The sequence below is a fragment of the Zootermopsis nevadensis genome, unplaced genomic scaffold, assembly GCF_977971745.1.
Source record: "Zootermopsis nevadensis isolate Lab colony 2312 unplaced genomic scaffold, Znev_1.0 Znev_ptg000011l, whole genome shotgun sequence".
Lineage (NCBI taxonomy): Eukaryota > Metazoa > Arthropoda > Insecta > Blattodea > Termopsidae > Zootermopsis > Zootermopsis nevadensis.
The window spans coordinates 14,993,459-15,018,165 of NW_028259143.1; the positions used below are offsets into that span (position 1 = coordinate 14,993,459).

A 24,707-nucleotide genomic window follows, 5' to 3' on the forward strand; every position below is an offset into this window, starting at 1 on the left:
GAATTTATAACTTGTGTTGGGCAAGGCCGTGGTCTAGGCAACACGGAGTTTTCCTCCGTGGCATCCCAACAATTACTCCATTCACACACAGAAGAAGGCAATGGCAAACCACTTCTGGATCATCTGCCAAGAACGTATATGAACAGGTCCCAGTCCGAGAAAAGGATGGAAGGATCCTGTTCATATGGACCTGTCGTCAGACAGAACACTAATAATAATAATAAAAAAAGAAAAGCCATATAGAGACATATTCAAGAATATTATGAATGACAGGAATTATGACACCATGTTTACGCTTCCATCACTTCTGGTTTCAGACAGAAAATTTAAAGGACTTAATTTTGTTGCACAAAGTGTACAAGCCACAAGCATCCAGCACACCTGCTTCGTGTAAATTGCTTATTCTTACCCCATGATTAATGCACAGCGTAACAGCTAAAAAAACAAGTTCCACATTTCCTGTTAATACTGAAAAAACAGTAACCTTCAATTCCTTACCATAATATATGCAAATAATGTATAAAATTAGGGTAGCCATCTGTAAAATTCAATGAGTGATCCTTATTTTCCAGCAATGTCACTACATGCTATTCCTTACTTCCTACAGTTATTTCCTGAAATTCTTGCACTAACTGAATGTGCAGTTTTACTAAGGAGCCAGTTTTTAGTTCATACTCCGACACATCTTGTTTACCCTGTCGACTTTACCAATTGCAATTCCACACCTTGCATCTCATCATGTATGCAGTCATGAGTTGGTAAAATTTTAGCCAATGAGGAATGTCAAGCACTATATGAATAATGAGTGTAGTTTCATTCATAGAGTATTATTATACTGTTTTTTCTGTCTTTCCTGTAATAGGAGTGATACATTTCCTGCTGTGTTAACAGGCCAAAGTCTGAAACAGAACTTACACATGACACAAAACAAAAGATAGTAAAAAACTGTGAACTCAAGTGCTCACCAAAAAGTTATGTAGCAGGGCAATACAGAACAACTGTCTCAATAATGTTCAACAGTTTTAAAAATGAATACAGAAAATAAAGATTTGGAGACCATCCTCCTTTATTTTATGCTGTGGGAGATTGGCTCGTCGAATGGTCAATAGGAACAGAAATGCTGTAGGTTTCTGTGGCTGGAATTCAATGCATAACTGTGGCTTTCGGGTGACAGCCATGTCGGTCATTTGGTGTTGACAAACATTCTGAAAAATACTGCAGTTCCCATTTTCAAGGTGGATATGAGGTGGGGTTATTTCAAAATGTCTTGTATACGGCAGGCAATGGATGTGAGATGAATTGTGATGAACAGCCTCCATTCCCTTATGTAGGATACAAGAGTATATGATAATACTGACAGGAAAATGGATTGTGAGTTGTTAATTGATATAGGCATCCAAAACAAGCAGAGTCAGAGAAAAGCCTCGGTCTACATGCAGAAACACAAGAGATTTTTACATTTCTAATGTAGTCAGAAATGCTGATTGCTTAAAAATGTGAAATTAAAATTAATTCTAAAATCCCATGATAAGCAATTCAATGAAGTGTAAACAGTGCACTAAGCATTTTACAAAAAATCACACACTGCAAAGGTGTGTATGTACACAGAGATTGCAATACCCACTTACAATTTATTTTAACAGTGCTTAGATATTACATTACTTATTAGTAACTCTTTTTAATACAATTCCAGATTGTCATTGTAATAAGGTTGAAATTCATGTCAGCCTAAAGTAAGATCACTGTATTATGTTACATATAATATTTAATGTATTTCTTCCATTCTGGCTGTCTGAATTTTATTATTTTTACTTTTTGAAGCTTCCTGCTGCAAATGTCAGAATGATATGTCGCTGAATCATATATTTACTCTGCTGCGCTCAGTTTCATTGCTGCATTCCAACATTCCACCTGTAATGATGAAACATGAAAAGTGAGAGAGAATAATGACATCTTAGACAGCTATAGTAGTATCAACATAATTTTAAGCCCACTAGAACAGCCAGCTGCTCTCATATCCTCTGGAATGACATTTTAGAAGTCTCACTCAAGGTTACTGGCTAATCTGAATGTGTTCTTGGCTTTCTTGTTTGCATTTCAGATGAATACTATGACAGTGTACCCTCAAGTGGGCCATGGCCACTTCTTCCCTTATCGATTCCAAATCACTGCTCATAATTATCTCATCATATGTAAAGATAACATAATCTCTGCAGAGAATGCAGCATCCTTAAATAGTAATGTGTTCTCACTAGCACGAATGTGGTGTCTGAATAGAAAACGAACTTTAATTATGTTCTACACACTTACCTTGACCTTCATAACTTTCCGCACAGCTTTAAAATGGTTTTAGCATATCCAGTTATGAATATTCAGAATTCAGATATCGTCCAATTACAATCCTTCTTACTTCATTTGTTCCACCACCAATTTCATAAATTTTTGCATCCCTTAATAGTCGGCCAGTTGGATAATCATTAATGTAGCCATTGCCACCTGTGAAAATAAATTAAGTATTTAAGAGAAAGGACTTACTAGGAACAGAAATGGTTTTGGTTGCTTTGCACAGGTCTTTCGAGGAAGGTTTCGAACACATGATAAAAGAGTCGGTATGACCTGGATGTCATTAGTCCATTTAGAACAAGGCTTGAACTACATATTACATGAGTTCAGACTAAGTGAACTGATTACAATGAGGAAACCCAATCAATTGGAAGGGAATAACACATGCATGTGTGAATCAATGAGGAAACACGTTCACATTAGCTTAGCGGCAGAATACTTAAGTTCTGACGTTTATACTGTAACTATGGTATCTGTTGCATAATTTAAACATCTGATTTAACACTTCAATAGCATTTTACAGGGTTAAATAGGCAACAACTATCACAAAAAAGACTGTTCTTATTTTTATGATTGTATAATATTCTGACATATGTGGGTAAAACTTTGGGTGATTTTTCTGGAACTTGGGAACCAGTCAGAATGTTTTCCATTGAAAAAAATAGGAACTTCATTTCTGATTTACAAATTTTCATCTTACAGCCAGTTTTAATCAAATGAATTATGTTAGTAAATTGAGGAATGGGTGTACAATGTAACATAACTTCTGTCTTCTGCTTTTGTCTGTATGACAACCTGACAACAGCAAACTGTGACTGGGAGTTACGGTTAGTTTCAGAATTTAATGTAACTCTCTTCTGATAATACATGTTTAAATTATATGCTCAACCTGAAATGATTTCTGACACAGCATACCAGACAAAAGTGACACTTGCTGACTGACACTCAACCTTTCAATCCACATCACGGCAAAGATTTTTGAAATTTGAAAATGTTTTCTTGTTTCATTGTGAATTATGTCAATAGGCCGGTGAAGAGGAGATGAAAATTATTTTGCTGTTGTGCTTAATAATTTTAAGGTAAGGTGCTCAACATTAAGTACAGCAATGAACTGAAAGCGCTTAGATCTGAATTTTTTTTTTTTATTTGTAGTGTTCTGTCTGACGACAGGTCCATATGAACAGGATCCTTCCATCCTTTTCTCGGACTGGGACCTGTTCATATACGTTCTTGGCAGATGATCCAGAAGTGGTTTGCCATTGCCTTCTTCTGTGTGTGAATGGAGTAATTGTTGGGATGCCACGGAGGAAAACTCCGTGTTGCCTAGACCACGGCCTTGCCCAACACAAGTTATAAATTCGGGCACCACCGGGAATCGAACCCGAGACCCCAGGATTACAAGGCCAGCGTTCTAACCGCTAGACCACCGTGGCAGAGATCTGAATACAAAGCATGAAGTAAAAATACATATCTGAGAATTTGGTGACTCGTGGAAGAGCAAAACAGTGACAATGCAGATTTTCTTTGACACTTCTCTCCATTTTTATTAACAGAGACAAAATATTATCAACTGTTCTGCGTCACAGAAGACCAGTGGCACTCAGAATTAGTGTGTGTGTGTGTAAGAAATTGTATGATTTTAAGTTTTCATGCATTACATCAGTGATGCTACATTCCATAACCAAACAACTTGACATATTTAGTCTCACACGTGCACACATCACTTATGAGTGAAATATGAGTGGGACTTACAGGCATACAGTATATAGTTGTACTTATACTATGAATTCAAAAGACCAACAACTTTATCTTGTTTCTGGCTTCATACCAGTCTGAAAATGCATTTCTTTTAAACATCATTCCATAAATGTTATTCCTGAACTATTACCATTTTTATTTCTATTAATTGTACGATAAATGCAGTAACGAGGAATCATATAAAGTGAAGGCTTTCCTAACATGTATAAACCTTAAATATGTTTTAAACAAATGCTGTTATTTTTCAAGTTTATACACATTAGTTAATTCAAAATTTGCAGACAGGAAAACTCAAGAACAAGCTAGAATACTTATAAATAGAATAAGACATTTTAAATGAGAGTCTCACCAAGACACTGAATGCTGTCCAGGCTAAGCTGAGTTGCTTTCTCAGCTAAATATAAATATACACCTGCACAGTCCTTCCTGTTCACATGTCCTCCATCACAAGCCCTTGCAACATTATACAGATAGCTTCTACAAGCATTCAGTGTAGTATACATGTCTGCTATTTTAGCCTGAAACAAAGTGAAATACGTTGTTGTAGTACAAATAATTGCTAGAGAACAATCTATTCTTCTTTCTACCTTTAAAATGTGATCCATGTAGCACTTGAGACATACTAATCTAAATAAAACGTGCTAAAAATTCAGAAGACAAGTGGATTCTTAAAGATAAAAAACAGACTAAACAAATAAATTGTATTAAAATAATCATATTTCTGAAGATTCAAAAATTTTTAATTTGCTGAAAACAGAAATAAACTTCTTGCTACCACTGATAACATTTATGAGTCTATAGTCCACACTTTCACATGAATGAATAAAAAAAGTTCACAAACTCTACTAACATTTGCTTCATTTACTGCATGCGCAAACTAATTACATATTGCAAAAAGCCAACTACATTTCACACAACAAAGAGCAAAGTCACAAATTATTATTCATTAGCTCTATACACAATTCAGGTAACATAAATTAAGAGTGAATAAAAGCAAACACAGTGCTGTACCATTCATTTATCCCAGGGGTCGGCAAACATTTTTTCTAAAGGGCCAAATAGTAAATATTTTAGGCTCTGCGGGCCAAGAGGCAAACTCGAGGATATTTATATAGGTAAGCCTACTTATGTAACAAGAAAAAACCAAGTTTTAACAAATTTATTGAACAAAATGTAACGTAATAATAATAAGTAGACTACAATTGTTTGAAATAGCTCTACTAATGAGAAGAATGGAATTACCTGTTTATGAGATAACATTTCACCAAACTGAGGTTTAAATTCATTACTCCCTATCATCAAAATTGATTGTAAATGTTCATCCGTTAATGCTGACCTGTATTGAGATTTTATATATTTCATCTTTGAAAATGTCTTTTCACACAGGTAGGCGCTGCCAAATACAGATATAAATCCCCGAGCATATGATCTTAATTGACCATATTCATCGCTTGGAAGACATTTATAGAATTCTTCCTCTCAACTACTCAACTCGGCTGTTTCGTTATAGCGCGTACTTTGAAATTTCAAAGAATTTAGATATGTAAAATCCGTTCTTAGCTCGTGGGCCGTACAAAAAGAGGCGGCGGGACGGATTTGGCCCGTTAGCCGTAGTTTGCCGATCCCTGATTTATCCTATTGTCTGTAAAAACACAAGTTTGGGAGATGTGACGTATGAAAGCTGTAATATTTAGCATATGCACCACTGAGTAAATAGAAAATAGTTCTCATTTTTTACAACTTATCATAATTTTCATCTGTCATTTTTGTTGTCAGTAAAATGCAGAAATCTCAGTATATGAAAGAATTTATTTCATTTCATTGTGTTCCCATAAACGGACATAAAGAACTGTTGTAGCGTGGAGCAGTTGCCATTGAGTGTGTGTTGTTGACAGTGACTCATCTGCACAATAATAAATAAGAACAAATAAATTTCTTGTACAGTCATTTCAGGTAGTGGGTGGCATCCTTCATCAAGTGCGTCCAGGTATTTATAGTAATACCTCTTTGTCTCTTCTACCTGAAGTTGTATAATTTCAAGAAAAAAGGCCATGAACATGCTCAGTGGGGAAAAGTCTTTATTTATGTGTGGTGCCTCATTTTGTCTCAACCCACTTGGCCCCCTTTAAATTTGTGTGTCACAGATGTAGAAGGCTGAGGTTGTGTGGTGTTGGTCCCATCTCTACTGCCTATGTCTGTCCTCTTGTCCTCTTCAGCGTCACTGCGCCTTTGAGGAGAAATGTCATCTTCAGATTTGTGTGCATCAATATCAGAGTCTAAAATCAGTTCCTGAGTTATATCTTCATCTTGAAACCTCTCTTAAAAGTAATTCTTTTATCTTGCATGCAGAAGGAATAACAATAAACTGCATCTCAGACTTCAGCACTTGAAACAACCTAACTTCAAGTTTATAATCTCTTGAAATCCCTGGGTTGTGCACATGCTTCCTGTGTATCAACTGTCCTGCCTAAATAATATTTCATCACACTTGGATCTGTAAGACTTGAGGTTCTCACAGCGGTGAGTATGAAGATATCCGTCTTCTGGGTTATTGCGCTGTGTAGTCTGGTCGATGTTAACCAACGTTTCAGAGGTCATACTGCCTCCGTCATCAGGGCGATGAATAATAGACGGATATCTTCACACTTGGATCTGTTTCCAAAGGGCAACAAAATGCTTTCAGCCTGGCAACTTCCTGTGCGCTTGAAACATGGTTCTTAGAACCAAAGGGGTACACAACAGGGTGCCTCAATTCAGCGACTGAAGCTGGTGAAAGATTCCCGGGTTACAAGCCAGGAATCATTCATCAGCTGAAACTTTTCTTTCGAAACAGAAATATTGAAGAAGTCCACACATATTAGTTCTGTAAAATCACATCAAAGGGCTTGAATTTGAAATCAATATGATAATCAAAGGGGACATCCGATATGTCTGTATTATGAAGGCAACATGTAAAGGCTGTGGGGAAAATGGTGCATTATATTAACGGGAACAGTTATAAAACTCCAAATGAAACAGAAATATAAAAGGAACAATTCTTTAGGAGTCACTCCTCAGATATCACGGTAAAAAGGAAATGACAAATGTGACAACAGTCACACTCATCATAAGTAACAAAGAAATCAGTGGTGATGCTGAGAGACAGAGGCAGACACACGAATGGTTGAACAACTACAAAGAAAGTGCAGGAAACAGTCATAAAAAAGTGAGTTAATATAAAATAATAGCACGCATAAAAGGAATGCACATTTCACAAGTCAGCATAAATAACACTTCAGAAGCAAACAACGTTTACTCACGTAACACAAAAGTTACTTACATGTAATGCAGAAAGATGTATGCAGACCTCATAAAGCATACTGGCTGATCACAAGTTGAGAACTTTTGGATTACATGATTTCATTCTCTGAGTTGTGTTCATTTTTCTAGAGAAACGAGTGACTTTCTCAGGAATTATATTAACTGATATGAGACCAAAATAGTATTTTTATGTAGCACTGATTTCAACCAATCATACCCCTAGTACTTCATGTACACTACCGAAAAAAGTCAAAAACATAAACAAAATGTGTCTGTTCTATAAAGAGCTATTTTTAAGAAAAACATATGATTATAAAAATAATCCCTATTACATATTAATTTGAAGCACTTTATGTACAGATTCATAAAACATAAGACAGATGTCTTCTGGGATGCTGTGCCAGGTAGTCTCGTGGAAACTGACTGTTTCAGAGGTGCTTACTACATCCATCATCAAGGAGAAGAGTCACTTGATGATGGAGCCAGTAAGATCCTGGTTGATATCTACCAGACTACATGACACAAGACATCCCAGAAGACAGCCATCTTCATACTAAACATCATGGAAACCTGTCATATCCCCTCATAAAAATATAGTTCCATGTCAGTATTAGCACATAAGAAAGAATTTTCTTGGATAGTTTAATTAATTCATTGGCCTCTGCTTTATGGTAGTGCATTGGTGCTGTCCGACGTTGATATTTATCAGTAGCACGCAGTTACAACAAAACTCTTGATTCAAAATTAATACTGAACAAAATGTATTTTTGCACACCCCTGTGTTGTTCTTCCTGAATGGCATTATAGCAAATTCAGTCTTATTTTATGACTTTCTTTCTAGTTAAAAGTGTCTGATAAATGCAACGAAAAGATAACTTAAAATTCACTTAAATGATGTTCAAAGTATGCTACACCTTTCTAAAGAAACTCCATAAATTAATGGGTCAGCATCATTCTTATAACCTCTACAAAATGCAAATACATTACACAAGACAGTTTAAATAAATGTTAATATGGGCCCTTGTGAGATTTCAGGCTCTCACGACAGTGGCTGTCTTCTGGTTGTTGGGCCGTGTAGCCTCGTATAAGTTAAATCGCCCTGAAAATGGAAGCAGCAAGCACCTCTAAAATGTCAGTAAACCTCTAACAAACAAGACGGCTCAATAACCCAGAAGACAGCCATCTTCAGTTAATATAAGCCTTTATTCTGAATTTTCAGCATTGTTTAAGAATGTTATTTTTCATGCATTCTTTAACTGCAAATGGCTTTTCTTATATTAATCACACCTATAACAACTTACCTGCATCAACTGAAATTCTCCAATCCTTTTATCAAATTGTTTCCTTTCATGAACATACTTGAAAGTAACGTCACAACAAGCTTGCATTATCCTGGAAAATAATGACAACGATATAGTGTGATCATTTTAAAATGCAACCCAGATTCAATAGAAAATGTAGCAGTTACTTAGCTGCATCTGCACTACATTATATTTCATATTCTTTCTGCTGAGAAAGTTTTTTTAATTGCTTGATTAGATGATGTGGTAGTCTCGTTAGAAACTCATAAACTTGGAAATGTCTCTCTAAATGCAGCGTTGCAAGCAGAAAAGATTGGATATTCTGCCTATGATTACACTAAACTCACTCAACTAATATTCAAACTGAATTGGATTTGAGTTGCATGGAACAACTAAGTTGCTCAAACACTGGTGGGTTTAAACATAGTCCAGTGTTGCTAAACCATTCCACTGTTAGAATAACATACAACACAACAGCGCATTTTAAAATTCTCTCTTTACATCAGAGTCACTCAAAAATAATATGAAACATTTCTAGTCTACAAATAGAATGGTAATTTACACTGAGATTCTATAAGAATACTTTCAAACTTCTAACTGTGAATTTTCTACACATTTTAACACCAGTCTAAAAGTAATTATACGAGGCACGTCCACAAAGTAAGTTTCCCACTCGTCCCACAGCTAGCAAACCTTATATTGTGCGTACGTGATAGAGCAATGACGTAGCATGGCGCATGCACTAACGGTACTTCCCGCGTTCTCACAGTAGCATCGTTGCAGCTGTTGAAGATGGAGGTTCTTATTCCAGCTCCCGCCGACTGTGAAGTGCGGTCAGTGATAACGCTAGGCCGCACACGGCTCGACGGACAGCAAGTCTCCTGCAGGAGTTCAGCTGGGAGGTGTTTAATCATTCACCCTACAGCCCGGACCTCGCTCCCAGTGATTTCCATCTTTTCCTACACCTCAAGAAATTCCTGTCCGGTCAGCGTCAGCGTTTTGAGAATGACAGAGAGGCGGAGATGGTTGTCACACAGTGGTTCCAATCCCAGGCGGCAGACTTCTACGACACAGGTATTCAAAAGTTGGTCCCACGGTATGACAAATGTCTCAATTCCGGTGGCGAATATGTTGAAAAATAGCTGGACACTTGCTGTATCTGTTGCAATAAATATTTCCATGAAATTGTGTTTTGTTTCTGTAAACGGCCCCAGGGAAACTTACTTTGTGGACAAGCCTCGTATATAAAAGAACGTGGCTAATTTTCTTTAACTTTTATCATATGACAACCAGGAATTACCACCATACTGCAGGACTGCTGGCTGGACTTTAACTTGGAGCCTGATGGTTCAGCGGCTAAAAGGTTAATGGACTGCAAGCAAATCCAGCTACTTGAACAATAGTACATACTCTACTGTATTTTATCCACATACACTATTCAGCTATCTGGGACTGATTACTCACCGAGTCTTTACAGTCAGGGTTAAATTTTATTTCATATTTCACAGAGATTTTTAGCACATTCACTGCCTATATTAAATTTATTTTTACATACTTTAAATGCAGGACTTAAAGTCCAGGGGTTCTTCAGCATAAAATAAAAAGTATTTCACAAATTCTAAGAAAGAAAAAGCAAAACATTTTACATGACTATCAGTACATTTCGATGATGTGGTCTTTTGTCACTCCATCTTTTGTATTACAGTGTAATACAAATACAATGGTCAGCAGAATCTACACTGCGTGTATAGGTATTATAATCAATGACACTTTTTAGCTTTACTGTTGACCTGTCTGCTCATTTGCAGGAAAAATATGAAATCTTTACTGTGTTAAGAATTTATATATTTACCAATGACTTGTCCTGGAAGCTTAGGATAAGTACATCTCACCTCTGCCAAAAAGTGACCTCCCATGGTCGAATGGCAAGATGACAAACTTTTCATAAAATCCTGGTTGACCTCAGTATTCTTATGATTCCAAAAAGTCTACTTTGTATAGTCTTCTTATGATTCTAATAGACTTGATACCAAAACAATGTCATCCACAGTTTCAAAAATTGATTCTACTGTTTATGGTCAAAGTTTCCTCACATTCATAACTGTACTTTGGAAGTCACAATGGGTTCATTTTCTAGTGTACTACATAATTTTGTTACACTACCTGAATATTAAATTTTTTTTTTTATTATTTGAGTAGAAATACTTCCAACATTATCTGATTTCAATTTGTTTAGAACGCCTCCTTTCTTGTTGCCCTCTGGAGCTATGGTGTTCATCTAAACACATATTTGCTCAGTGCCCTGGCTACACACTTAGGCATGCATGTAACTGAAGCGTTTCAGAAAGAAACAGAACATTTAAATCATGTCAACTTACCCCAGTGGCCCTCCAGACAGGAGTAATCTCTCCAAATCTAATCCACTTAATAATACATAGACACCTTTATTCTCTTCTCCCAGAAGATTCTCAACCGGCACCTTACAGTCTTCAAATATCAACTCTCCAGTATTTGAACCCCTCATCCCAAGCTTATCAAGTTTTTGGCCTGCTCTGAAACCTTCAAATCCTTTTTCCACAATGAAAGTTGAAATTCCATGCTGTTTTGCTGCGTTAGGATCTGTGCGTGCATATACCTGAAATGAAATTTAATAAGAGAAGCATTTATATATATAAAAAAAACTGTAATCATAAAATACAGCAGCTGGGGCCATATGGAACATAATATTCTAGAAAATACTTAGACAACAGCTTGAATAATTATTTTTTTTGTACTTAATGTCTCAGAAATATACATACTCAAATTCTCCATGATCTAATTTAAAATTAATACATGATATCCTACACTTTATAAAGCATTATTCTTTGAGTGTATATAGTTGACTGCATCACAGATTAGAGCAATGCTGTTTCAAGGTTTGTATACTGTTATATGCAGTGCAAAGGTCATTCATGGGAAGCTGGAAGCAGTTTGGAAGGAAAATGTTATGTCCTATTTTCAGGCAGTCATGGAGGAGTTAGGAAAACCACAGCAAGACAGTTTTTACCATTATACCAAGTGATAACTCCCAAATGGAAAATGTATGATAATCAGCAATGTAATGTACGAGGCGCGTCCACAAAGTAAGTTTCCCACTCGTCCCACCGCTAGCAAACCTTATATTGCGCGAAGCGACTGTGCGTACGTGATAGAGCAATGACGTAGCATGGCGCATGCACCAACGGCACTTCCCGCGTTATCACAGTAGCATCGTTGCAGCTGTTGAAGATGGAGGTTCTTATTCCAGCTCCCGCCGACTGTGAAGTGCGGTCAGTGATAACGCTAGGCCGCACACGGCTCGACGGACAGCAAGTCTCCTGCAGGAGTTCAGCTGGGAGGTGTTTAATCATTCACCCTACAGCCCGGACCTCGCTCCCAGTGATTTCCATCTTTTCCTACACCTCAAGAAATTCCTGTCTGGTCAGCGTCAGCGTTTTGAGAATGACAGAGAGGCGGAGATGGTTGTCACACAGTGGTTCCAATCCCAGGCGGCAGACTTCTACGACACAGGTATTCAAAAGTTGGTCCCACGGTATGACAAATGTCTCAATTCCGGTGGCGAATATGTTGAAAAATAGCTGGACACTTGCTGTATCTGTTGCAATAAATATTTCCATGAAATTGTGTTTTGTTTCTGTAAACGGCCCCAGGGAAACTTACTTTGTGGACGAGCCTCGTAATTTGGTGCAAATGAAATTATGAAAGGCATGTGGAATGTTATGATATTCTCTAACACTTTATGTAAGTCTAACAAATAACCAATCATGCTTACTAACACTACAATATTATTTTCAGAAAAGATTAATACTTTACAGAATTAATTTTATTTAAGAAATTGGGGAACATGATCAACTTTAAAATGTTGTATTTAAAGTCTTATATGTAAAAGAAATCGTCATTTCCGGCAAGCGTAAAAAATTTTCATGTAGTTCATAAGCAAAGGCTAGATCAGTTTCTGGAGACACATAAAAAAAAGGTTAGTCAGAAATGCAGACATGGGGCAGAAAACAGCAGCAGCAGAATCTGGGAAAAAGAATGAATGGTAATGTTAGCCGAGAGAAGAGCACGTACTCACTCACTGGAAGCCAAGCAAAGATATCAGAAGTATAAGAAAAGTGATGCCATCGGAGGCTAGAAGGTGAAAGTGCTACTAACTGTAAGTAAGCACTGAATGGATGATTCAAATATAGGTGTGAGAACATTGGTGTCTTATACAAGATTTCGTAGTCAGGAAAACTTTCAGTAAGTGATACAGCCTGCCCCCAAAAAAAGTACAATATGGAAAACATTAAAACAGATTATTTATGTAACATTTAGTCATAGAAAATAAATGATATTAGGCTACAATAAACAACCTGTAGCATATGAGGATTTGCGGTTTCCACGGCGGTGAGTCCGAAGACAGCCAACCTGCAGCATCTTTGAATGTATACAACAGCCTCCTGGAGACTGCTTTAAGCTTACACTAGCATGTGATACAGTTGCCTTTCTTCACTTGCATGTAATTATGAGATGATCATTTCCTTACATTTTATTACTGAATTCAGCAAAATAAATTCAGATATTGAAGTATAATTTCAACACGGAATTGTATTCTAAATCTTATACACTCTGCAGATCATAAGAGGCTATTATTGAAAAAAACATCCAAATAACTACGAGGTGCGATCGGAAATTTTCCAGACTGCGCCTATAAAAACCGTACACTTATCTCAGGTATTAAATTCATCCATCAACCTCGAAGTAGTTCCCCTGGGAGTGAACACAACGATCCCAGCGCCGCTGCCAAGCCTGGAAGCATCCCTGGAAATCTTTCTTTGTCAGCCTGTCAAGCACCATCTGCGATTCTGCCTGAATCCCTTCTTCTATCGTCTCAAATCTCCTTCCCTTTAGCTGAATTTTCATCTTTGGGAAGAGGAAGAAGTCACACGGAGCTTAGAAAGGAAGTTGGGGTCAGTTCTTGCAAGATCTTTGAGCTCCTGACAAACGAGAAGTCGATTCTGCTTCTGGTCCTCAGACAGGATGCGTCGCATGTGGAGTTCTTCCTTTAGAATCAGCTGACAGTTCCCATAGCCTATCCCAACAATGTCGCACAAGTCGATGGTACAACGTCGATCTTCGTGAATGGCCTGCCGAATCTTCGTAACATTTTCGGGCGTTGTGCTCGAAGATGGTCGTCCAGAACGCTCGTCATCATTGACAGAGGTTCGGCCATTTTTAAAACGTGAATGCCACACAAAAGTTTGTGCACGACCCATTGCGGACTCCCCAAATGCTTGCTTTAGCATTTCATAGGTTTCCGTAGCCGTTTTGGCGAGTCTTTGGCAAGAGATTCAGGCAGAATCGCAGATGGTGCTTGACAGGCTGACAAAGAAAGATTTCCAGGGATGCTTCCAGGCTTGGCAGCGGCGCTGGGATCGTTGTGTTCACTCCCAGGGGAACTACTTCGAGGGTGATGGATGAATTTAATACCTGAGATAAGTGTACAGGTTTTTATACGCGCAGTCTTGAAACTTTCCGATCGCACCTCGTATTGTGTCTTACCACTATGACATCAGCATCTGGCCCATTTGTAATCCAGAACTTGTTGCCATTTAACACATAGTAATCTCCTTGCTTCTCAGCTTTAAGTTTCATAGACACAACATCTGATCCTGAATTTAGCTCTGACATAGCAAGTGCTCCAATATGTTCTCCTGAACATAGCTGAAAGAAAACCAAAGTTGTCCTTAAACATACGATAAGAAAGAGTTTTCTTAATCTTGGAAATAATTTGATCCTAACATTAAATTTCCAGACTGCACACAAACTACATTTTCTTCAAACTACAATAACAATTTAATGATATAAAAACATAAATCTTAATATGATCAATTTATTAATATGAAAAATCAATAAGAAATTGATTAAAGTAAATGACAGCAAATGACATGTATAACCACTTTCAAAGGCAATTTAAAATTAACTTTTTGACAATGATCTCTCATACTGTCAAACACATTTTAATGAAGTGCTGATGCTGTTTGGAATCAACTGTCATCACGGTAATCAAGGTTATATATTTCATTTGCTTCAATTCAACACCTCACAATGTTATGCTGTTAGACGTTGTCAAGATAACTAGGGTAATTGGGTAACAGAAATATAATACATGCTATTGGAATCTGCTGTTACCACAACCCAGCAGAGTTTATGTCAGGTAAGTTATCCAGTTCATGTAACAATTCTGGCGATTATGCAGCGTCAAATGAGACATGAATATTAAGGAATGTGAAAGAGTGAGGGTACACTGAAGTAGGTGGCTGCTAATAGAATGATGCAGCTACAGAGAAACCGTCCTGTTACTGCATCAGTGGCACACAAAACTTGTAATTACAATGACACTTTTTCCAACACGCATTTAGGAAATATTTGTTCGCAAGAAATTTTTAGTCATAAAATTTATTAAATTCTGGAATATAAAACGAATGCAGTAATTAGCTTTATACAACTTGAGAAACTTTAAACATGTGAATGCACATTTTAAGAAGTCTTTATATACAGCCCCGCATACATCCAAACAGTATTCACTTTTTGTCCGACTATAGTGCAGCATATCCAGTGTGGCTGTGACTACCTCTGTGACAAGATCTGAAGTTCTCATGGCAACAAATATGAAGACGACTGTCTTCTGGGTTATAGCATATGTAGTTTGGTGAGTTATCACCCTCTGATGAACTGTCTTTGTGTACATAATGCTTTTTACATATTCCCACACAATGGTAAGAGATATGGATTGTTTGGAGGTCAGTGATCAGGAACATATGTACTACAGAATTGTATGCTCATCGAAGAAACTACGTAAGTATATTTGGCATCTTATTCTGAACATGTGCATTAAAAATAATTTAATTTTGTTTGAGATGATAGGGTCAGAATATGGCATGACAGCTGACAGCGACATTCCCATCCAACGGTCAGACATCCAGATAGGACAGTTACACCTACTCTGTTTTATTTGTTTGAAAAAGACAGACCAGAGAGAGAGAAAAAGTGTGTGCATGCACATGCAGGCACACTTGTGCAGGCAATGTGTAAGCAGAAAAAGAACAAAAAAAAAATTTGACGCTGATGTATTGGCTGTTTCATGAGTTTTGACATCCAATTTTAAGTATCAATACATGCGCACTAATTGGAAAATGGTTTGTGGTATGCCAGTTATAGCTGAATGACTACCATACTACATGGCATAATAGTCTGAGCTCATAGTGTGTTAAATTTTGTGCAACTGGACTTAACAGTCTAACAGTGATACATCGTGTTTATAACCTTGTGACCTTGTATTAGAAGGAAAGGTCTATTTATAGATTTATTCATAGAATGATAACCCCCAGGGTTGTCTGTGATATCACTCAAATGTTGAAAAACAACCCAGAAGCTCCAGGAAACACAGTTCTCTATTACAAAGCTCAAATGGTTAATGTTTTTTGAAGAAATACACTCAGTTTACACTGAGAACAACACAAAACCCATTACTACAAAATGCAGCATTACCAATTCTTAACACATGTGTTGCATACAGTTACCAATGGCAGCCATGTTTGTCAACTTCCAACTGGGAATTGAAATTTATGATCAATTCCTGCCAACATTCAACAGTAATAATTTCACCAAAGAAAATTAACTTAATTATCCTCTGCCAAGAAAAAACACACCATACTACAGCTTTTAAGGAATGTAAATGGACTTTCATATGTGAATTTTCAGCACTCCATATTCTGCTGTTTTGGCCTCTTATGTATCCATTAAGGTGGAACCAAATGAAGCGTGTAAACCATCTGGAGTAATGAAGTCTTTTTCCTTATGAGGTTCCTTGAGTTTGTGCATGAAATGCACACAGTATGAATGAAGTTTTAAAATGTTTGTAGCCTTCATTTCTATAGGATAATAACCTCAGAAGATAACCTTATCTCAGTAATTTTCATGGAGTGTGTAACAAAGTTTGATGGACATTGACACTTAACACTGAAGGTCAACCATAACAGTTTCTGTCCTGCATGCTTCCCATGTCACAGAAACAGTTCAGCAGACAAGATATTGTCAATTTTTTTGGCACAGGAGAATCAGGAAATTTATCCTTAATTCATTCCAGTAAGTTAAGTATGAACAAGATGCCAGGCAGTGTGTAAGAAAGACAGCCTTACACTTTGTTGAAAAACAACTGTACTAATGAACTGGAATGAGCAGGTTACACCAAGATATAGCCTGTGTGTGCTCCTGTATAAAGTAATATTCTGCGGTTATTAACCCAACCAAACTGACTGAATTGCAATCAGCAATATACATTTTAATGGGTTGCGTGACTTTTTGATCATCGTGTGTCACAAAGTGTCATTTAAAAGTGTAAACAGTTTTGTCTGTATGCATGCTTTTATATATCACGTGTAAGGAAATATTAACAAAAACAAAAAACATCAACTATAATGAGAAATATAAAATAGCAAAAACCACATTTTAAAAATATTTTTGCCCTGGTCTGAAGAACACCCTCTCATTCATATTAAATATGAATTCAAACATTAAGGCATAATATGAATGTATAGCACCGAGAGCAGAACCATTGAACGTTGTAATTGGAAACCAACAGATGGAGAATGTGGAGCATTTCAAGTACTTGGGAAGCATAGTCACGACGGACGCCCTATGCAACAAAGGAAGTAAAAGCAAGGATAGCCATGGCCAGGGCAGCTTTCGTCAAGAAGAGGATACTTCTCACTAGCAAGTTGGGCTTGGAGATGAAGAAGAAACTAGTGAAGTGTTACGTATGGAGCAGAGACTTGGACACTCAGGAAGAAGGAACAGAAATACTTGGAGAGTTTTGAAATGTGGAGTTGGAGAAGAATAGAGAAGATCAGGTGGACGGATCGAGTGACCAACGAAGAAGTATTGAGGAGAGTCAACGAGCAAAGAAGCATTCTGCAGGCGATTACACGAAGGAAAGCTAACTGGCTGGGACATATTATGAGAAGGAATGGATTAATGAGTGATATCACCGAAGGCCAGGTTGAAGGAAAGAGAGGACTAGGAAGAAGATTGATACAGCTAACTGACGACCTTAAACAAGGAAAGAAGATGACGTTCCAGGAATTAAAGTGAGAAGCTGAGAATAGGGACAACTGGAGAGCTCTGTTTGGGCAGAGCAATGGACCTGTCGTAAGACAGAACACTTAATAATAATAATAATGAATGTATATGAATGTTAAGCTGAAGAGAATACATAAGACCTCAGAAAACTCAACAGAATATCAGTCCTGGTTGAAACCTGAAATCCCCAAAATACACATTACACGGCACTGCAAGCTAATCTCCTCAATCACGTATTATGATTTTAAGTGATGTGAAGTTCTGAACAGGAGCAGTCAATCATGAAAGATCTGGAGGAAGCAGTAATCACACTGTGGCACTCTGCTGGATGGATTTCAGAAAACAAGGCAAAAGCTCAATTAGAAATGGTATATGACTCACATTCCTACCAACTGCAAAGTCACATGCATTGCATGATGGATAAGCTGGCCCTGTACTATGTCCACACTTCTTAGAAACAAATTTACCTTTGGCAGATACTTCTCTTTTTGTTTCTGAGTGCCATGCTTAAAAATCTGATTGATGCAGAGATTGGAGTGTGCTACATAGCTCAGACCGATGGCTGCAGATGCTCTACTCAACTCCTCCATTATAACAACATGAGACAAATATCCCAGGTCTGAACCTCCATATTCACTGGAGATAGTTGGACCCAGAGTTCCCAACTCACCAAGCTGACGCCAGAATGTCTGAAAACAGATATGTTACAAAATCTTAAAGCAGCTGAAAATATCCACACTGAGAAAAATTTAGACTTCATAACCACGACAACACACAACCACCAGACCTAAGATTCATACGTTTTGGATTAGTGTCTGGTTAATCTTGAAATCACATTTGCATGTATGCACATTACAATTCAATTTCTTTGCCTGGCAGTCAAATTATAAAGCATCATGACATACAGTCTGGTTCCTTTCACAATTAAAATAGTTTCTTTAAATTTCATCATCTAATGACACCAAGCTATGATGGTTACCTGGAAAAGTTATTAAATATCCTTTAACATGTGCAGTTAACACCTGACTCAAAGGAAAACCTTTCACGTAGCAGTGAAAGGTTAACTGAAACTAACTCTCCTTGTATCCACTGTTTATATAAAATATTCATCAGTAGATACTTTCACATTACTGCGTATGAGATGATAAAAGTTGCGTCATATTATGATAAATATATATTTGTTTAAATCTTGTCAGTCAAATCACAATAAAATTCCTATTAAATATTAAAATATTACTAAAATTAACATTTAAATATTTAAAATGATGTTCTCTATCGAAATGTTCGATTTACATTAGAACATCACTTTTTACACGACATGTTTCAGTTGCAAACTGTTAGTGAACTGAGTATGCCTAATGCACCAGTGTCTGTAGGTATACTAATGTGTCTGCTGCAACACATGAATGTGTCAGCTTTATCAGTAAATTTTGGCACATTCATTTGTCTGTTACATCAGGATCTGCTGGCACACTAATATGTTTGCTGCATCAGTAACTGTTAACAAAGCTTACACGTCTGTAGCAACAACATCTCCTGGAATATTTGTCTTTTGCATCAGTAAGCGCTGGCACACTAATGAGTCTGCTGCCATCAGTAGCTCTGGCAAAATTAACAAGTCTTTTCATTCAGAAGCCACTGGCACTCTTAATATGTTTGGTTCATTATCAACTGTTCGTATAATAATGTGCCTTTGGCATCAGTAACTATGAAACTACATCCACTGCATTAGCAAATGTTGGCATAATAACATGTCTGCCATATCGATAACTGTTGGCATAGTAATGTGTCTGTGACAACAGTTATTGTTGGCTGCTTCGGTAACTGTTGCATACATTCGTGTTTGGTACAAAAGAAGTCATCACTACATTAATGTGTCAGAAAGTCTAATATAGTAATGTCCATTTTATCATTAAATGGTGTCATACTGTCCAGTGCTGACACACTAATGTGTCTCCTGCATCAGTAACGTTTGGCACATTCATGTGTAGCTGCATTAGTAACTGTGACATACCTACATGTTTGATAAATCATTAAGTGTTGGCACATTAATGTCTCTGCAGCACTTGTAACGGTTGAAAAACTATTTACTGTTAGGAAACTTCAAAAACAATCCTTGTAAATGAAACACAAATAACTTGGAACATCTGCCAACGAACATAACAAATGAGATTTCCGTCTTCTGGGTTGTTGCGCTGTGTAGTCTGGTCGACGTTAACCAACGTTTCAGAGGTCATACTGCCTCCGTCATCAGAGTATGAAGGTTTCTGTCTTCTGGGTTGTTGCGCCGTGTAGTCTGGTAGATGTTTACCAACGTTTCAGAGGTCATACTGCCTCCGTCATCAGAGTATGAAGATTTCTGTCTTCTGGGTTGTTGCGCTGTGTAGTCTGGTAGATGTTAACCAACGTTTCAGAGGTCGTACTGCCTCCGTTGGTTAACGTCAACCAGCCTACACAGCGCAACAACCCAGAAGACGGAAATCTTCATACTCACCGCTGTGAGAACCTCAAGTCTTACATAACAAATGAGATCTAACGAAATGTTAGAAAATTTCTTGTAAAGTGGAGAAAGGCTTGAAAAAATAAACAAGATAAAGTGACAATATGGTATTGACTATTAATAAAGTAGTTTCAGAAAGGAAAATCACCATACATAAATAAAAGAACCAATTACATTTTCTCTTCTATCTGTTATTATTATAAGCTGGAATTTGATCTTGGTAAATATGCAGAGTAGTAGAAAACTGCATACCACATAATGTGCAGAGGTTTATTTGTAGTATTTTTTGTCATATTTTCTTAATAGTTCATGGATCATTAGAGTAAGACTTCTTCTTTAATCAACTAAAATTAAAAGTAACTTATATGTTTCCAGTTCAATTATGAAAATAAATTCATCATCCACTGTCAAAATAAAGTTCAATTATTCTTCAAAATGTGAGATTTCAGGTTCTCACAGTAGCAAGTATACTGCCATCTTCCTATTCTTAAATAGTATAAGGAACAGTATTTTATCCTGTCCCTTTTACCATGATTGTATAACTGCCATTCAAAAAAACTGCAAAATATTTTCAATAAAACAATGAAAACTGAAAAGGAGAAAAAAGTAGTCTGAATTAGTAAAAAAATCCCAAATTACAGAACCAAATCATATCAAAACACTTTTCAGTTATAGTTCATAAAAACAAGCAAATTTATTCACAATCCAGCAATGTTTGTTAACTGTGGTGGTACTGTACACAAATATGATAAAAAAACGTACAAAAATATTTATATTCAAAACAAAATTTCAGAAAAATGTCTATTCTGCACATGTATAATACACCCATGAATCTAAATTATAGACGGCCCAATTTAGTGAGATCTTACTGTTCTATTATTGGTATATCTACAATCTGGTACTGTTCTAAATCAAACCTCATTATATTTTGCCTTATAAATTAACCTAATAGAAGTAAGTTGATTCAATGTCAGAATCATACATGTAACAAAATAAGTCATATATTAAACAAAGAATATAACCCAACAAAAGCACAGGCAATTTGTAGATAACAAATGAGATAAATTTGTATTCACTCACCCGTAAATTAGGGAATTCATTCTTCTTGTCAATTTCATAAGCCTTTGTTGCAAGTTCTTTCTGGGCAAAATTAAACACGGTCTGCCGTAACTACAAACAGAAGATGGAATAGTAATAAATACAAACATACACCCCCATCTAGTGCCGAGGTCAAGAAAGAGAAGGAGCTATACCTCCGTTCTGCCCAACCGACCTAGATGGCGTGTGGAGGGACAGCTTTTTATTGTAACATCTACAACAAATTGAATTTTTACTTATAACAGTTTAAAATAATGCCTACCTTACCTAAGGATCAAATCAAACTTTATATAAATTCCCTGAAACATGCCACATTATAGAACCATGTTACATGATAAATATGCAGAATATACAGGTTGGCCATAAAAGTACCTGCCAAGTTCAATGCTACATTTTACCTAAAGGATGAGGCATAAAAATCTCATTCAAAACAGCATCTCAAGCCATTTATATTACGATGTGTTCAATATATTTGCCCACAAACCTTTTAATATTGGTTTGACTCAGATCCATACACCTTTAAACTAGTTAAATTAAAATGTTTGTATGAAAATTACAATAAGTTCCTTAAATGTGAACAGTTATCCAATGCATTCCTATTCAGAAGCATGAAGCAAGGTGATACTTTACTTTTATTGCTTTTCAACTTTGCTTTAGAATATGCAATTAGGAAGGTCAAAGAAAAAAAAGTGGGATTCAAATTAAATGGGACAAGACAGCTTCAGGTCTGTGCTCATGATGTAATTTTTTGGAGTGAAAACAGATATAACATAAAAACTTCTTCTTTATTACGCCATCTCCTTTACAGGAGGTTGGCGACATATTATGAACAGGATCCTTCCATCCTTTTCTTGGACTGGGACCTGTTCATATACGTTCTTGGCAGATGATCCAGAAGTGGTTTGCCATTGCCTTCTTCTGTGTGTGAATGGAGTAATTGTTGTGATGCCACGGAGAAACCGGGGAAGCCCCAGACATAAAAACTACAGAAGCTAAAATAAATGTTATTAAGCTAGTTGGTTTGGATGTGAACATAAAAAAACTTAAGTATGGCTGTGATAAGACACACTGCCATGCAATTCAAAATATTTAGTCTTTACATCGATGAAGTAACCTGAGGCTGGATAAAGTGAGAACTACGGAGCTCCAAATTTTTGCTTCATCGAATCAAGATGGATGAGATGGGAAGGGTGTGTAGCATGCAAAATTATGGATGGGAAATCTGAAGGCAAGAGACCACTCAGAAAACCTTGTAATATTAAGACAGAATCACATTAAAACAGTTCTTAGGAAAACAGACAGACTATTTTACACCTTTTTCCCAATATATATGTGTTATATCACAAGCGAAGTTGGAAAGAGTGTGGAGTGGATGCATGTCTCAAGATATGGATCTTGTGAACATAATAATAAGCATTCAGCTTTCATAATTTCTTGATTACCTGAGCATACTACCAACTTCTCATGAAGAGCTATGCTCCATGGAGTTATATATTAATTCACACTATTTTCAAATGAGTGAGTATTTAAAACAATACTAGAATAAAGAATTTCCATTGTTGGCTTCTCATAAATCAAAACACTACAGTGACAATATTACATCAAGGAAGGAAAGTATGAACACTGAAAGTGGAGTTGAAATTAATGACACTGTGATGTTTATCAAAGTACAAAACAATTCCTTGAAACAGCTCTTTTCAAGTTTACCAAGTACAAACTTTTCACAAGTATTTATCAAAAATGAGACAAAATTTAAGAAAAGTATTTTTGCTCTTGAGAACGTCTGTCTTCTGGGTTGTAGCCGCCATCTTCAGGCAACAGTGGAAATCTCTTGTCGTACTTTTGCCCCTGTGTAAAATGGCAGTAAAAACCTTTCGATCAAATGAAAAGTGACAAGGCTCGACAATATTCTGAAAACTTCTCGAATATCAAAGTTTACAAAAATCGATCCATCCGTTCTTGAGTCATTCATGAGTTCAGACATGATTTTATAGGTGTCATACAGCGCCTACTAGTCTTATATTTCACTGATACATCATACCCGATCATACTATTAATAAATACGCATGAGAAAACAACCTCAAAAACGTAATAGCATACTCTGCAAATCGGTGATAGAGAATCGCACTCTACGTCACATTCTGTATATCACTACCAGTTTTGTGTGTCTACATATCACTATAATTCTTCACCAAAGTTGCAGGTTACCATTACAAAAAACATACAAAAGCTTTATTACCAGTTTTTGTTCCTCCGAAAGCCCAAATATATGTTCGTCTATAGGGTAGTAATTTGACAGCCGTCTTTCCGAAGCGGAGCTTCCAGCTACCCTCGTTAACAACGTGGAAAATCGGTTCACAAAAACCGCTTTACTCAGTGCCATGTCTACAACTACTATACAAGTTGTAAGACTTCAGGTTATCTGTCACAGGTACTGTAAACGTTGGTACTTCCTGTGATTCATGTTGGTATTATGTGTGAACTTATCTATGAACTATAGGCGCGAAGTAACGTGCGGCCCAGCTTCAGCACCCGTTTAAAGCAGCATAATTTACCAATATACAATACGATGATAGTAAATTATTGTTCAACTGCTGATCCGTAAACAACCACGGAAAGTTTATTCCGTAACAGAATATCCTCACGTAGTCTTTGCCCAGCGAAATAATTAAATTATTTCCACAATTTTCCAGTATTTAAAACCCCAAAATAGCATATTCATGATTCCCATATCCGAAATTCCAATAGCGAAACTTGGAACATCAACATTTATCATAACCTTGCATTTCTTAACCACATGTAACCTATCTTAAAATTGGCTGCCCTAATCTCACAAACAAACCTAACCGAATCTAATTTAACCTTGACAAACCCAACATAACCTCAGCTAAGTTCACCTGGTTGAACAAAACCTAACCTAAATAACAACCCGAAGTTTCGCACCTAGCGTGCTCCACGAATTATAAAATATCTCAACATTTAAAATTTTCATAATTAGTAAACAATTTTAAAAATTTCAAAATGTTTCGACATCCAGAATTGAAACATTCACATTTCCTGTATTCAAAATACAAAAATAAAATTTGAACTGGTATCCTATCCTAAAAATCATTAACAAACAAACCTAACTACATACAACCTTACCAAATTACCATGTCCTCTCCTGATCTAACCTAAAACGACCCAACAAAATCAATCTTAACATGGTGACCATAAACATCTTCCATTTCACATGAGGTGGCAAA

The 24,707-nt window shown here is 36.7% G+C and overlaps 1 protein-coding gene across 1 annotated transcript; it reads right to left on the reverse strand.

The window, feature by feature from the left end:
- Nucleotides 1-1,611: 1,611 nt before the first annotated feature.
- On the reverse strand, nucleotides 1,612-23,895 carry LOC110828948 (isovaleryl-CoA dehydrogenase, mitochondrial). The gene is made up of 9 exons (XM_022062168.2): nucleotides 23,702-23,895; nucleotides 21,445-21,534; nucleotides 18,332-18,553; nucleotides 14,286-14,447; nucleotides 11,081-11,337; nucleotides 8,703-8,793; nucleotides 4,451-4,619; nucleotides 2,311-2,496; nucleotides 1,612-1,911 (listed from the first exon to the last, which is right to left on the reverse strand). Exons 1-8 carry the CDS (start codon nucleotides 23,843-23,845, stop codon nucleotides 2,363-2,365), a joined length of 1,269 nt encoding a protein of 422 aa, XP_021917860.2. The 5' UTR covers nucleotides 23,846-23,895; the 3' UTR covers nucleotides 1,612-1,911; nucleotides 2,311-2,362.
- Between the last annotated feature and the right edge of the window lie 812 nt (nucleotides 23,896-24,707).

Excerpts from the sequence above, each read along its gene's own strand:
- LOC110828948 (XM_022062168.2), bottom strand. The coding sequence starts at position 23,845 with ATGGCACTGAGTAAAGCGGTTTTTGTGAACCGATTTTCCACGTTGTTA. Across the intron at positions 21,535-23,701 it reads TTTCGGAGGAACAAAAACTG|TTACGGCAGACCGTGTTTAA; the intron begins GTAATAAAGCTT and ends TTCTGTTTGTAG. Across the intron at positions 8,794-11,080 it reads CTGTCTGGAGGGCCACTGGG|GATAATGCAAGCTTGTTGTG; the intron begins GTAAGTTGACAT and ends ATTATTTTCCAG.